Source organism: Spea bombifrons, chromosome 12 (assembly GCF_027358695.1).
Source record: "Spea bombifrons isolate aSpeBom1 chromosome 12, aSpeBom1.2.pri, whole genome shotgun sequence".
NCBI classification, from domain to species: Eukaryota; Metazoa; Chordata; class Amphibia; order Anura; family Pelobatidae; genus Spea; species Spea bombifrons.
The window spans coordinates 3,557,703-3,574,047 of record NC_071098.1 but is presented as its reverse complement, the minus strand read 5'-3'; the positions used below and the strand labels follow the sequence as shown (position 1 = coordinate 3,574,047).

The window sequence follows — 16,345 nt, the reverse complement described above, 5'->3', positions numbered from 1 at the left end:
TCGCATCTTCTGAAGCTGACAGGGATGGAGAGAGAAGGAGTTCAGAAAGAGCCGTAGAGGAGGTGTAAGAGCCGGGGCAGCTAAGGGCCAAGGGAACTTCTCAGGGGCCACAGACCACTGGCAAGCCGAGGGGTTAACCCATTCAGTATGGGCGTGCATTGCACTGTATGTTTTGGGGCACAAAAGGCAACTTTGGTTGATGGATTCCAGATTTACTGTTCACCCGGTTACACGACGGACCCAGCAAAGAACTTGATAAAACATACAGAAAATTCAGAGAATATTCGGAATATTTACTCAAATCACAAGCATAAAATATTATTCTCACAAGAATCCTCTGAGGTCTATATATATATAAAGAAATTGGGAGCATTCAGGTATCTCATGGCATACGGGTCCAAAGTGGGCCCCCCGGACCTTTAACACGGCACCTGTTGCCTCTCAGAATAAAACTCATTTTGGGAATTAGAAAAAGACTTTAAACAAATCATCTCGAGAGTAAAATATAGCACTTTATAAAATAGTCCTTTTCACCCCCAATATCTTTCCGCCGAGGTGTACTTTGTATGGAAAATATGAAATGTCCATTATTTTTATAATAACGTACAATACTAATGCCGGGAAGCGTCCGTGTGCCAGACCTGACAGCGCCAATCATCTGGAAGGACCAGCAAAGGGTTAAATGAGCAGAGTTTTTTCTTTTTTTTCTGGGTTATTTTGGAGCTCTCCTAATTTCCCGGAGGGTACGGGGCCGGTACTGGATCTAACTGATGTGGAAACCCCCCCAAAAAAGTGTCCCTTTGAATTTTAACCCCTTAGGAGCTAGGGGAGTGAACAACACACCGATCTGCTTGTGAAACTCAAAGGGTTTATTGTTTGTAAGTAAGGCGAGAAACAAAAAAAGATGAAAGAGAATACAGCCGGAACTATAAGGATCCTTCCAAAAAAGTGTAAGCAGCAGTTTATACGGAGCCAGCGAAGACGACGGGAAAGCGTCGGGGGTGCGCGGGGGGGGGGTGTAGGAGACAGGGCAGAGGGAGCAAGTTTATACCCCTTCTCATTTTTCTTTTAAAGGTGAAACGGAATAATCTCTAGGGTGTGATCAGCAGTCGCCACGGAAACCCCTCGGCACATGTGCTGCAAACAGACAGGAGAGCAACCGTCTTCCCAAACAATGCCTGCGAGCAGTAACTGCCACCCACTGACTGCCCTCGCCACCTCCGGATCTGAGCGATTAATCTGCCCCCCTCGGCTGCCGCCGCACACCTGGGCCCCTGCTCCGCCAGGGGAGGGCGGCCAGGGGAGGACGGCCAGGGGAGGGCGGCCAGGGAGCGAGCAGCGTGAGGCATCGCAATGAACACACAAACAAAACCAAAAAGGATACTCCCAAGAAATCATCACATTCTAATGATCACCTCTTACAAACTGCCACTGCCTTGTCCTAAATTAATGAAATTCCTTTGGGGTGACACAGGCACTTGCCCAGAAAACCAGAACTACTGGACCCAGGGTAAAGGCAACACAAAGCGAGCGTTTCCCAAGCCGCTGCCTGCTGCCTCCATCGCAGCCCCGACAGTCGCTGCAAAGCCCTTGTCGCTCGTGTAAAGAGCGTGACTTCCCAACGAAAAAGTGAAAGGGAGTCCGTTCCATCAAATTAACGACCTCCCGGGAAGGGTGAGGGAACCTGCTCCCTGCCTCAATGGGATCATCTCCCGGCTGCGATAATGGTGTGCGAGGAAAGCCCAAGCGACAGCTTAATGTCACGGAACAGCAGGAGGAAAGAGAAAATAAAACAGAACAAAAAAACAGGAACGCAAAACAAAGAGAAACAAAAGTAGCAAAAGAAACAAAACAAAGAGAAACAAAAGTAGCAAAAGAAACAAAACAAAAACAAAGAGAAACATTTTTGCTTCTGTTTCTCCTCCGCAAATACAAAATCATCCTTGATCTACCAGCCAGGCAATCGCTTGTTATGTGCCGGGGTACTGTCACCTTTAACCCCGTGTGTGTCAGAGAGCCCGGCAATGCCGTTTCTGCACTCAAAGGGTTAAAAGCCTGTACGCCGCTTGAAGTTGTAACACAGCCCGAGAAAGTGGCAGAAACTGTCAGCCGTACATGTAACGCTCCTTAATCCCATCACCTCCCCTGGCACTAAACTTTCCGAAAGCACGCGAGCCCGTCTCTGGGAGAAAGCGAAGGCCAGCGCTCCGATCATTACTATATAAAGCTAAGAGACAATAGCTGTCCTCAGACAGGAGTCACAGGAAGAAAACACAGATACAAGTGACAGAAAGAAGAAGAGAAAAGAAAGAGAGGCTTAGTTGGTTTGGAGAAGAGTTTGGCAAGTGCCGGGTACTCACCATAGTCAGAGAGTCCAAAGCTGAATTCACTTAAATAATCAACTTTCATAATACTTAATTAATATCTAATTGTAGCTGATTTGCTTGCAGGATCACAAGTTGTTTGACTGATGTCACCGAGTGTCTCTGAGCTCAGTGAGCGGAGCAGGCGGGCAGCCCGGGATTGGCAGGGGAGAGATGGGAACGCCTCCTCCTGGCCTCCCCAAGTGCTGGAGGGCAGGTAAAAAGATCAGACGGGGCTCCAGACCCTTCTTCCCTGCGAGTGCTCCTCTCTGATCAGCGCTGCCGCAGAGGTAGATGTGGAGTCAGCGAGCTGCCGGCTCAGAGTTTGCAAAAAAAAAAAAAAAAAAAAAACCCTACACACACTCACACACACACATACTCAGCCCCCCCCCCCAGTCAGTGAGCGGCAGGCTGTCCTATCACCGTGTCGCTCTCACAGGGGCTGTCCTTCCTGATTCACGGCTTATTCCCAAACACTCGAGTCCCTGACAGAGGAGGCGGGAGGCAGATCTGAAACGGCACAAGTCATTCCCAAACACCGGGAGAGTCCTGGAGAGACTTCACAGCCCGGTGCCTTTTCACAAGCCGGCGCTCCCGGTCTCCACCGACAGCCTCTGCTGGGGAGGTTCTGACTCGGGCAGTTGGGGCACTTTGCTCCAGGGTCACGATCTTCCGCTCATTCACATTTAAATTGCCTGCAGCTCTTATGCGTAGCAGAGACTGAAAGCAATTGGAAATAGAATTGCCCTTAAGCCTTTATGTTTGGTGTAGACTGTCCGAAACAATCAATAACCAATATCAACGAAATATCAATAATCGTACCCACCTCCAAATTTAATCACAAAGGAGATAATTTTCCAGCATCTCAAGTTTTCTACAGATCTGAACGCGAATTTATTACATTTTATGTAAATATTGCACTCCAAGTTAAACACCAAAAGGAGGAATGGAGAGCGACCCCTGGCACTCAAGAGGTTAACATTACAATCCTTTTCCATTAAAAAAGTAAATAAAAATCACCTGATCGTAAAATATTGAAAAACTAAAATTGACAGCAGAGCCTCCATAAAAGAAAATCGAAAAATGCTGGAATTATACGTCCGAAATGCTATCAATATCGTCTGCGTAACGTTCCAAAGCTTGATAAATTGGAACAATTAAAACGATGAACAAAATTAAGTCATTTTAACGTGTACGGCACTGCTGAGAATTTATTAAATTCCAAATGCCAGCGACACGCATAAAAACCAGGTGCAGATACTTTCCCGCAAACTACGGTATAAAACCTCGCTAAGTAGGAGATTCCATTATAATTATTTATCTCAGGAGTGCCTTCTTATATAAATAATTTTGGTGTAATCTGTGCTTAATCCGTGTTACCCAACAAACACTGGGAGGAGGAAAAAATAATAAAAAAGCCAAAAAGTGCATTGGGAATTACATTAACACTTTGAGCACCAAGGCAACCCACTTGACCAGAATAGAAAGTATTATGGCTGCAAAGAGTTAAATCTGACAATTACAAACAGTAGTTACCGGCTGTTGCGGAATGACAACTCCTATGATGCTTAGTCAACAACCTACATAAGAGTGTTTCTCCCAAGCTGGATTTACCCCTCTCTCTTACTACTCTAAAAACCCCAACACAGGGGGTGGAAGCTGCCCCTTCCGTCACCCGCCAGGTCACACAGCCCCTCGTCTGGCTGTCCACAGGGGCACAAGGGCTCACCCCTTCCCTGCCCCTAAAACCAGGACATCCTAGAAGTGTTTTGTTTTGTTTCTGGGCTGAAAAGTCACAAAAATATAATGTTTTTGTCAAACTGCCTCGGTTCTACTCGCGCTGCTAGACACACGGCTCCTTGCTTTGCCTATCACGCTACTGGAGACCAAGGGCTGTGGCCATCCACATTCCCATTCTCCATTGCCCATCTCCCACCAACACCAAACCACACCCACTTTGACCTAAGCCACACCCACAACAAATATGTACCTTTTAGGGGGCATTCGGAGTGGGACTCACGTGGTCTCGCTATGCGTTCATGACTGTAACAGTTGTAGTGCACACAGGGATGTTTCACCTTCATACAGCTACATTCACGGAGCTTTCTGTGGTCCCGAGCCCACCTAACCCATTACCTGCTGTCAGTCACATGCCAGCCTCTTAATGTAACCCATGGGTTAATGGGCTGCTGAATTAACCCCTGGAGTGCCAGGCCAACACTGTGCGCACCCTCTGACTTTGGTAGCGTGAGCGAAGGTAGGATGAGTTTAGCACCATGGACAGGGGTCGGAACGAGCAGGACTCCTCACACCCCACTAAGGTAGCCATCGCAGTCTAGTTCTGGGGCGTTCTGCGGGTGATTGTTCACTACACAGCTCCACGTAACTAATACCTACGGCTGCATTTCTGCAAACGCTACATAGAACACGAAGTCTGGCCTGTGCCTTCAGACACTGATATCACAGTAACCATCGCAGGAAGCTTTACTTTACTGGGAAGTGGTAGATAAGTGGAACAGTCTCCCAGAAGATGTGGTAGAGGCTAATACAGTGAGGGATGCTGTCCAACTCATTCACTTGAGGTAAAGAAAACTTTAGGTGAAGTTGATACTTCTAAAAAAAAAATAAAAGCACCTTAAAAATATACGGGTATTCCGTGATTCTACGCTGTTCGGAAGCCGTTGCTCGGCGTTGCTATGAGGCCAGATATATAACGCGTGACCTGCCCGGCTTTCTCTGGCGGAAGGCCGCGTGGATTTAATTGCAGTCGGGCAGATCGAAGTTTTCCTGTGTGTCCTACATTAAAAATGTGCTATGGTCATACATTTTACTTTACGGATAAAGCATTTTATCATCTCTGTCTATAAGGCTGCTGGGTTAACCCTATGCTGGGTCTGAGGAATAGGGCTGAACATCAACCATCGGCTAGGCCCCTGAGATTATAAATACCATCACCGACAAAGTACCCTTTTAACCCCTTCAGTGTCGGTGGGGTGATGGGAGCTGCAGTTTAACGGCTTGAGCTTTTATTGCTTGAGCTCTTACTGTCCATGACAGTCGAAGACAATCCCTTCCACCACGCAGAATCCTGGCAACAGCTGAAGAACTCTGGCCACTTGTGCCACGGATCCAAGCAATCGGAGGTCTCCCTGGTGGTCGGTGGTCTATGTCACCAAACCGACCAATGGCTGATCATTGCTGGTGAGATTTGTTGTCCTTCACCAAGAAAACAATAAAGAAACACATAACGTTGTAGCAGACTATACCCTGCGATATTCTAAACGGTTCTGATCTGAATCATTCCGTGTAAATGAAGCCAATCACATTGTGCATAATATGGAGCGCATGCCTGCCAACATTCTAGCCAATGACAGACTAGGGGGTGTGGTTAGAGGCATGGCTAGGGGATGGGGATTGGGAGTTTTTATGGGACTTTGCCCCCTACTGCCGGGTAATTATGTGGGGCATTTAGAAGAAGAAGAATGTTTTTTATTTACCCCGTATAATTTATAAAGCTGTTTCTATACACATTATCAGGGCTTTTAGGGCCGTAGAACCCTGTGATACCCTCATACCCAGCAAACATTCTGACCTCCTAGAAAAGAGGGACATCAGGGGAAGAAAGAGGGGCATCAGGGGAGGAAAGAAGGGCGTCGGGAGAGGAAAGAGGGGCATCAGGGGAGGAAAGAGGGGCACAGTAGCTGTAACAGGGACGTTTGACAGTATTCTGGAGACACACCAGTCTCATCCTGCTAACGTAACCACCTCATCCACTGGATCCGTTCAACCTGACAACTGGATCGGAGCCCACGGCACTCACTTCTTGTCCCAGAGCTCACGCTTCTCCATTAGCAGAACTAACATGTAAAGATTTTTAAATATAAGTTGCTGGGTTATATGGATGGATTTACTGGGTATAGCTGATACCCTTGTATAGCGCTGTGCGCCTGTCCCGTTTACTGTAGGTCAGTTGCAGTACTGAAGGAGATGTTGGGCCTTTATAAGTAACATATAGGAATAATGGAGCTGAAGGCCTGTGTTCACGTATGTGCGTCTCAGCCATGCGCGAGCCTGCTTCTGTGTACTAAGGAGTGGCATTGTGTTTACATGAGTGCGGTTGGCATACAGCATGCTCCATCTCTGTAATCCTGTTAGCTGGCAGTCTCCTTTCTCTAGACTTCTTAGTGAGGATTCGTAAACTAGATATCTAATGGAAAATTATAGGAAAATTATAGTGAAAGTCATGATGAGAAAATCAGATTACCCCCCAATTCAATTCTACCATCCCAGCCCACACAGTGCGTTCTCCATTTTTTTCCCATAAATGCCAATGCCAGGGGTCCTGGTAATCAAATAAAATTGAAAATCATCTTCCCATTAAATTCAATTAGCTGCAATTTCTAAAGCCTATCAGAGATTTTAATTACTAAATTATAAAATTCTCCAATGCTAAATTGAAGACCAAAAAAAAAATAAAACATACATCTTTCCATTTGAGTAAAAATAAACCATGAAGTCTGAAGGTTCTGTTCCTTCTTAAATCTAAGCGAGGCCGATCCTTCTGCTTGTTCACAGGGCCTTTTTTCTGCCCTCCAGGTAACCCGGGAGCTTACAATCTACAGAAGGTGCAAGACGCCAAGTCTGTTATGATCCGGAGCGTTCTTATAATGAACACATTGATGACAACCGGCTGTCATAGCCTAACTTGCTGCCATGTGTAGAGTGGATCCAGGAACCCATTATAGTTGGCGAAAGCAATAATGTCTCCTTACTCGAGACCCTTATTCTTTGAGGACCTTACAGCATTTTATTAGTGCCTTGGACACTAAATGTAATCAAACTCCTCCGGCCCTGTATCCTTTTTCTTCTCTAACCATCACTATGCATGGGAAGTACCAGCTGGCAAGCTGGAGAGTGCATGCTGTCATACACAGACACACAGACATGGAACAACAGAAAGGTCTACGACGGGTTGGAACCACGGTGGAAATGCTGACCTTTAGAATCCCTTTGACTCTGTTTCTTACCAATGGTACATCCCTAACATGCCCTCCAATGTACCCAGTATCTCCCAGTATAAGTCGGTGTTCTGTAAACTGATTTAGAAAGTTCTTGACTCAAGAACCGATCCAGGCAAATGTCAAGTTTCATGAGAACTCAATATGAAAATCGGACACATGCAGATGAGAAATATGTTCCCGAAATATGCAGTCTGGTATGTTTTATGATCCACCTTGATTTGGCCACTACCATCGCCCCCTTACATTTGCCAAATCACCTGAATTTGATAACCATGACGTGCCCAAGGAGGTTAATGCCGTAGGAAGCCACCGCAAACTGGCCAACCCCATCTATCCTGCCAGTTCCAGTTGGTTCCCAAGACTTTAGAGCCTCACCTTCTTCGTTTCGGTGCCATCTCCCCCTCCGAGACGTGCCACCAGGTGACGTCTCTGTCGCCCTGGTCTCCAGCCGTTGCTGGGTTATAAGAACCGTAGATTTTGGCAGCCGCGTCCAGCAACAAGCAAACAAACATACGTTAATTATACTGGTAAAGGCTTTTTTTCCCTTCAAATAAAAATAAAACTGGCCAAACTTGATTCTCCTGTTCAAATCTTTGTCTTTCTTTCAGAATTAGTAATGAGTTTCAGGTATGAGCTCCCAAACACCAAGTTTCCTTTTGCAATCAGACGTGAGGATTGCAAAACAAGTAGGGATCAAGGCCTGGTAGGACATTTAGTTTGATTTATTTAATGGAAAACTGCCACGGAATAGGGAAAAGTATCATGCCACGGCAACCGAGCGGCAGCGAGTCTATCGGAGTCTGAGACTAAGCCGGGAATGGCGTAAAAAGCAGTGATCAGAATGCGCGATTATCGTTCCTTGCGCCTCCAATAAGCTCAGGGCATTGATGGGCAATTTGGGGAGAAACGTTTGCCATATAAGCTTTGGGGGTGTTGGGTAAAATCTTTCCTCCTCTTGTTATAAAAGCATTAGTAAACTGCGGGTCTGGGTCTGATCCTTTACACTATTTAATCACGTATTCACCTAAAGATAATCAATAAAACCCGAAACTTAGAGAACACAATAAGAAAAGAGAAATAATGAGTAACACAATGTATATTATCTGATATAATAAGAGGTCTACACACTGTATATTGTGCTATCCAGTATGTGATATTACAGTAATAGAGCGCCGGCAGACTCCGTAGCGCTATTACAATCGGGGCCGATGAAAACTAACAATAACATTTACACGCGTTACCGAAGGAGGAGAGCGCCCTGCTCCTGCGCGCTTACAAAGAGATTCACCTTTCAAAGGCACATAAAGCCTGAGAGCGTCGAGACGCAGAATACGACACCTGAGAGCGAAACGAGAGCCCCGAAAAACACAACATCCCAACGTCACAGCAGAACAGGCGGTTTGTGGACGGCGGGGATGACGCAGGACTTGGAAAAGCTCCACGATAAACAAAAAGCCCGGCTTTACGATCTAGGTTAAAAACTTTCAAGTTTACAATAATGCAACCAAAACCACTAATTAACTTTTCAAAGCTAATTAGTGGTTATTGTCAAAGGTTCCGAAAGGTTGTCAAATGTGTTTCACCATCTCGGAGGGTTAGAGCATTAAAACCGGTGGAGAAAGGTCCCCGGAGAGGAGAGAGAGAGGTATTATCTGTGCTGCCGGGACTCGTACGCAGAAGAGTCTGAACGTCGGTGGCCGGGACTCTAGGAAACGGCGGATCGACAGCGTTTTACCGCTAAACACTCCATATGTCTGTTGTTGTTTACAAAACGCAAGAACAAATCTACCCACTGTGTCTTCTGTGCCGTGGGAGCTGAGAACAAACATCATGGAGCAGAGATACCGTGGCAAGGACTGTCACTGTGTGTATAGGCGAGACTGTCGGCTTCCACACATCAGCCCCCCGGCACTGGATGAGCCGGCACCCCCTCCCCTCCATCCATACTTTCCCTGTCTGCCAAACCTATCAGATTTGTGTGTCTAGCAGACCATGAATGAACCTTCATACCCGTTACCGGGGCTATTTAGCTCCTGCCGCTAGTAATCACCAAACTTTGTCTGCGGATCTCCGCTCGTCGCTGCAGATGAGCTAATGTGGCATTTAACGAGGCATGGTGGGCATAGGGCAGCGTCTGCCACCTCGAAGCTCCAGCAGCCACTTAATATATCCAGACTTAAAGCAGCCTCTCAACTCTCTACACACCTGTGCTCAAGCATCCCGCTTCTCTATAAAGCAGTCACACCTGTGCTCAAGCCTCTGACTATGGAGAAGCCAGGCAGTCACGCCTGACTTTAAATATGTGTTTATGGCTTTTTCACCATATCCAAAATTAGAGGGTGGTAGATGAGTGGAACAGCCTCCCAGTGGAAGCTAATACAGTGAGGACATTTAATCATGCATGTGATAGGCAGACTAGACGGGCTGAATGGGTCTGTTCTGCCGGCAGATTGTACGTTTCTGACTTGTGAACCCGGTTTAGACCCCATCTTGGTCACTTTTGGTCGTTGTGGTTGCCTTTTCAGACTTTGTGACTCTTCCGGACTCTTCTTTTGTGTAGACGTTACGAACGCGTTTAACTCAACTGTCAAAGTGTCATTAAGTGAACTCCATTATCTCACACGGGACTCTCCATGTTGAAACAATACCGGCCGTGCCGCACCTTCTCAGAGCATCGCTCCCGCCGCACGTTGGGGAATGTCAAGCTGTGCTACACCTTAACGGCTGCTCTTTTTTTTTTGCTTGTTGCCATGGAGATCAGATAACAACTTTAGCAAAGTTTTCAGTTTGTGAAATTCCGGCCAGCGGGGGATCATGGGACTTGTAGTGGTAGTCGAGCCGCAGGTGACCGACCCAGAGCTTTGTCTGGTTTATAAAGATACCATGTGCTTTTTTTTTTAAATTAAATTCTCCGCACGAGTTATTTCCGTGGCCGTTTTGCCGCGACTCTCGTAAATTTCCTTTCATGGCGCGATTGCACTTTGGCAGATTTTTCCCTGTTTATCAAAATCTGGGTTTTCAAAATGATTCTTGTTCATAGTAATCTAGAAAGGCTGCGTAACACCCGTGCGTGCGGACCCCTTACACCGCTGAGGGAGTCAAAGGTTAAATGATGAGCCGTATATCCATACCATGCATGTTTAAATCCCCTCACTGTTTTACCCCTTGCCACTTCTGCTGGGAGGCTGTTCCACTTATCCACCACCCACTGAATAAAATAAAACTTTTTTACTTTATAACTAGGTAACTGACTAGTTGAATGCTGAATGATGAGTTTCCTTTCTGCGGATTTTCACCATTTAGTGAATCTCCGCCTGTAAGTGGAAGTGCTCTAACATACGTGAAGCTACGGCATGCGCCCCTTCCGTTAACCCTTTCAGCTCCAGGAGCTGCTCACTCGCTGCCCGTCGGTTCCGGCGTTGACGGGGTTTATTTCTCGCAGAGTTATTGGCGCATTATCCTCTGTTTATGAGGCTGTCAGTCACTTTCTACTCACACCTTAACAATCCCAACATCTGCGCTGAGCCGTCCGGTGCTCCCGACCCCGCGGGAGAGAGGCGGCTGGGAACGCGGGTCAATGTATATTATGAGCGCAAGTACTCCATACGGTGCCTCGGCCGACTCAAAGACACGCACTCAGCGTGAGGCTGTCTCATTAAAGCAACGGATTGTTCTCCCTCTCTACCGTAAAGCATGTAGTACGCACTCTCACTCAGCCGAGACCTGCCGACCTGCAGCATAAACCCGCTTTAACCCAACTTCAAACGGCTACCGGGCTACAACTCCCATTACTACTACTACTGTGCACATGGTTGAGTCATGGTTGAGTCAGAGGGAACACATTTACTTAGAGGGTTGAAGATTAGTGAAACAGCCTCCCAGCAGAAGTGGTAGAGGGTAATACAGTGAGAGTATTAAACATGCATGGGATAGACATACGGCTCCTGAATCTAAGATGAGACCAGCAAGGTTTGGATCTTTACAGTAAGGAAAATAGTTGACTAGACGGGCCGAGTGGGGCCGATCTGCCGGCTCATTCTGTGTTATTATGTCTGTACATGGTTGGAAGATGAGGGTTTGGATATTATATGCGCACAGATAATTCCTGCGCACGTCAGAAAATGCCCTTCAGTCCCGGGGTGATATCTCCCCGCACGGCAACGCTTTCGGGGCAGCCCTTAGCCTGGCAAACCCGTCGGGAGAGCCTCTCTACATAGCAGGCGGCCCTATTACTGTCTGGCGTTACTTAGACTGAGATAAGCAGCGGCAATTATCAGGGATTTCCGACATTATTGACTAATAATATCATCTTAAAGTTCATGTTTCCGAGCTCCTCGCCGCAGGCCAGCACTAAAGACGGCAAAAATATGTATATATTAAAAAAAAAAACACTTGCAGTAGTAATGAGAGAAACAGAGCCACCGCAGCATACAGTTAACGCTCATACTCACACCCTCCAATCCCACCTTGTTAGTGATAGGGAGGTAGATAAGTAGAACAGCCTCCCAGCAGAAGTGGTAGAGGTTAATACAGTGAGGGTATTAAACATGGGATAGACATATGGCTTCTGAATCTAAGACGAGACCGACGACTGATTAAGAGAGTTTAGCATCAGCCCCATAGAGGGAACGTAGATTAAGTTAAAAGGGCCAGCGACCGTCGGATTATCAGAGAGGCCTCTGTAATGTTTCCGATGTTTAAACGCCTTGTTTTTTGGCGCCCAAAGGCTTAGCGTCCCTCGCCTGGAAAAGTCAAGTGGGAAGCCCCGGTGCCGGCAGAGGGACAGAGCGCACACAGCCTGCGGAGAGCCGTAGCCAGGCTCCAGAAGCTTCAATACAAAGAATCCCGGGGACATTCATCGGCGCTCGCAGGCGTAGCGCCCTAACGTGACCCGCGCCGTGCTTCTCTGTGTGCCTATTACCAGCCCGCGGCCAGGAGCTCGCGCACAATAATGGGTGGGAGGGCTTTGATGTCAGAAAAGAGAAGCCGAAAGCTAAACAAGGAAGGATGGTGAAAATGAGTGGGGGGGGGGCTGGGTCTAAATAGGAGAAAAGTAAAAAAAAAAAGGAGGGGGTGTTAAAAAGGTTGAAAGGACAAAAGAAAAAGTGCTTCACAGTTGGTCTTCGCAAACTATAGAAAAGAGAGAAAAGAAAAGCAAACAGAATGAGAGCAGGCGCATGCTGCTTGTGTCTGGATGCCCCGGTGTGTGCTGCGGGATGATGGATGGCTGGGACGGGCCGTGCGAGCCCTTAGCACGTTATATTACACTATTTACACACGCTTGTGATCCAGCCGTCACCTCTGACACTACGCAGGACGGAGAGAAGAGACGGAGGTTGCTACAAAAATTTGAGAAGGGATCAAGGGGTCCGTGCGCTCTACATCATTTTTAATGGTTACATCATAGTGGCCAGGTTGGCGATATGAAGCGATGCTGGTCGCTGACTTCGTACTCAGTATATTTATACCCGGAATCTACCCTCCCTGCGGATAAACCTCTCGTCTGAACTGCCCCATAGGCAAGGAGCGGTGACGGCGTGAGACCCTGATAACCCGAGGAGGGAAAACTGACAACTGAAAGGAGACAGCAAAATATAATAATAATAATAATAAATAAAAATGACATGTAATAATAATAACAATATGTGCGCCGCTCTAGCACGGTAATAGGGCCTATGTAATAACATTCCTCGCCGGCAGCTACACGAGGCCCCTGCGCCGACGCAATACTGAGTCAAGGCTGCGATGGTCCGACTTCAGAAATGCGATAGCCCCGGCTAACATTAACGGCAACCGCAAACACACGCGCTCCTTCAGCAGTCATGTGACCGTTCCGGTGCAACAAACAATGGGTCGTACCTGTTATGGAGAAACCTGGAATCCTCTCACCTCCGAGATTTCACTGATTTCATCCTGAGAAAAAAGAACAAAAAAAGTGAATTCAGCAGTTTTCTTTATTTCTGAGCAGGGCTGTAAGTTAATACTAATTTCTAATAATATTTTTAATGATACACTCATGGCTGTTACGGACAGGGGGTAGTAGTTGTGTAGCCGGGGTGCACAGGTACCAAGCAGACATGTGTCTGCCCCGCATGCACTACTATACAGGGAACAGGTGTCCTGCGCAGCCGGGCCTGAAACACAGGTGTCAAGTAACTGTATGGAGAACATGTGTCAGGCAGATGCATGGCCGCATGCGTATTATATATTAATAAAGGGATTTATGTCTAAGGAACGTCCTTCAGAGATGGAACGTATCGTATGTAACAATGTAACACGCAAAGTAAATACACGCAACAAATAAGAAAGCTGCGTAACGCCTGAGAAGATACGTCTTAAAGCTGATACGTTTTATTGGGCAAACATTGAAAAAGATGTAAAGCTGCAGTGACCTCCGAGGTCTCCTCTTCGAATGGACACCTTTTTCTATGTTTGACCAATAAAACGTATCGACTTCTAATAAGGACGCCATTTACTTTTGGCCGTCTCCACGCCTGCGCGCTGGGTACGGGCGATGAGTATCCCCGGAGGCAAGCACGCCGGGCTGTACAGTAACCATGTGTTCTGCAGATGCACACGGGGACTCTCTGCCAAGCAGCTGGACAGAACATGTGTCACACGGAGGCACCGGGACGATCGCACACGTACAAAAAGCTTTCTGTGAGCGGAACATTGCTGCATCTAAAAGGCATCAAAAGAGCAGCTCGCTGACACAGCCGGGGCATCGCGTAACCAGTAAAGTATCAGGTTCTCCTCATGGGTCACATGAAGGGTTAACTCCCTTTGCTTTGCCTTCCTTTGGACTCTCTGCAGGCAGTAAAGGGTTAATACTATTTCACTTGATCAACTTTAATCTTTTGCATCTCTGCGGGGATGCCTTGCGGGCCACACGAACCCAAATGACGTCACGGTGGCCCGGGGGGGGGGAGTCCACGCAGAACCATGAGCTCGCAATAGGCTATGATGTCATACGCGGATCTGATAATCCCATTTTTATTCATCCGGAGCGCTCCTTAGAAAGAGTCTCGCACAAAACACAGGAAGAGGCCGCTGAATTATTTAGTGCCATATGTTCCACAGATCTGAGAGACGAGAAACTTTTAGCTCTGGGATGGAGGGGGGGGGGTGACAACTCACTATGTATATTAATATCAAGTATTTGTGAGCAGTCCTGTTATCTTTGGGAAAGACAGGGTTAATCCAAGCAGATTCCTGGAATTATGTGAACAAAAAAAGTGTCAGCTTCTGTCACCGGGCGCCCGGCAGATCTAAGCCCAAGAAACCGTCCTGGAAATGGAAGTCCTGCCGAGTCTACTTCGCTCAGACCTCTTCCTTACGTCTTATTTGGGAGTCAGGAGGATGTATATATATATAATGTGTATAATGTGTAGGATGTGTATATATATATAATGTGTATAATGTGTAGGATGTGTATATATATATAATGTGTATAATGTGTAGGATGTATATATATATATATAATGTATATAATGTGTATAATGTGTAGGATGTATTATATATATATATATATAATGTGTAGGATGTATATATATATATATAATGTGTATAATGTGTAGGATATATATATATATGTGTATAATGTGTAGGATGTGTATATATATATATAATATGTAAAATTTGTAGGATATATATATATATAATGTGTATAATGTGTAGGATGTATATATATATATATATATATAATGTGTATAATGTGTAGGATGTGTATATATATATATAATGTATATAATGTGTATAATGTGTAGGATATATATATATATGTGTATAATGTGTAGGATGTATTATATATATATATATATAATGTGTAGGATGTATATATATATATATAATGTGTATAATGTGTAGGATATATATATATATGTGTATAATGTGTAGGATGTGTATATATATATATAATATGTAAAATTTGTAGGATATATATATATATATAATGTGTATAATGTGTAGGATGTATATATATATATATATATATATAATGTGTATAATGTGTAGGATGTGTATATATATATATATATATAATGTGTATAATGTGTAGGATGTATATATATATATATATATATAATGTGTATAATGTGTAGGATGTGTATATATATATATATATATAATGTGTATAATGTGTAGGATGTATATATATAATGTGTATAATGTGTAGGATGTGTATATATATATAATGTGTATGTGTAGGATGTATATATATATAATGTGTATATGTACTCCTATATATATATACTAGGATGCGTCTGGATCATGTCAGGGCCAACAGTCCATTTATTACAGATAAATGGCAAAAAAAGACTTCCTGAGATTTATATCTCGAACCTCAGCGCCTATAGACAGAGGTAAAGCCAGAAATCGTCGGGAGCGATTATAACATCATCCTGTCTACGATAATAAATATCTATTCATTCTTTTTAAAGAATTAGTATTTCTTTTTTTAACCAAAATTGAATAAATATATAAAAATAGTTAAAAAAAACACATCCATTAATAAATATCTAGTATACAATGTAACCAGGATAATAAATACAAAATAAAATCTTCTGTACGGATGGAGAGTAGATCGTATCATAGGCATATCTTGTTGATGTTTTCACACACAGGTTTGATTAAATGTGAGATGAAGTAGAGAAAACCCGACGCGTTTTGCCGATAAAAGCAGAATTTGGGGAGCACTTTTTTATTTTTCTCTTCGGGTCCAAAGAGGAAGTTTTCATTTATTTTGCTTCCAGATTGCAGCCAAACGATATCTTGGACTCTAAGCGCATGATTCTATTCTATTTTGCTCATAGATCCCATTCCGTTTAATTCTAATAACTAACCTAACATTCCGTCAACAAACACACAGACCTGCATGAACACAGGTGTGACAGTCACTGGCCCTCATTGCTTGGAACTGAACTCCTTGTGAGAACTAAGTCCATGTAACGTGTCTCCCAGTCA

The 16,345-nt window shown here is 45.1% G+C and overlaps 1 protein-coding gene across 7 annotated transcripts in view; it reads right to left on the bottom strand.

Annotated features, from left to right (window-relative positions):
- Positions 1-16,345, bottom strand: part of CASZ1 (castor zinc finger 1) — a 128,391-nt gene that overhangs the window by 34,347 nt on the left and 77,699 nt on the right. For 5 of the 7 annotated variants that reach the window (XM_053451991.1, XM_053451992.1, XM_053451987.1 and 2 more), the window contains exon 1: positions 2,361-2,545. In XM_053451991.1, the coding sequence (XP_053307966.1) occupies positions 2,361-2,409 (49 nt within the window). In that variant the 5' untranslated portion in view covers positions 2,410-2,545. Of the gene's footprint in view, positions 1-2,360; positions 2,546-13,243; positions 13,298-16,345 lie in introns of those variants that run through there. The other 2 variants (XM_053451990.1, XM_053451989.1) reach the window with 1 other exon arrangement.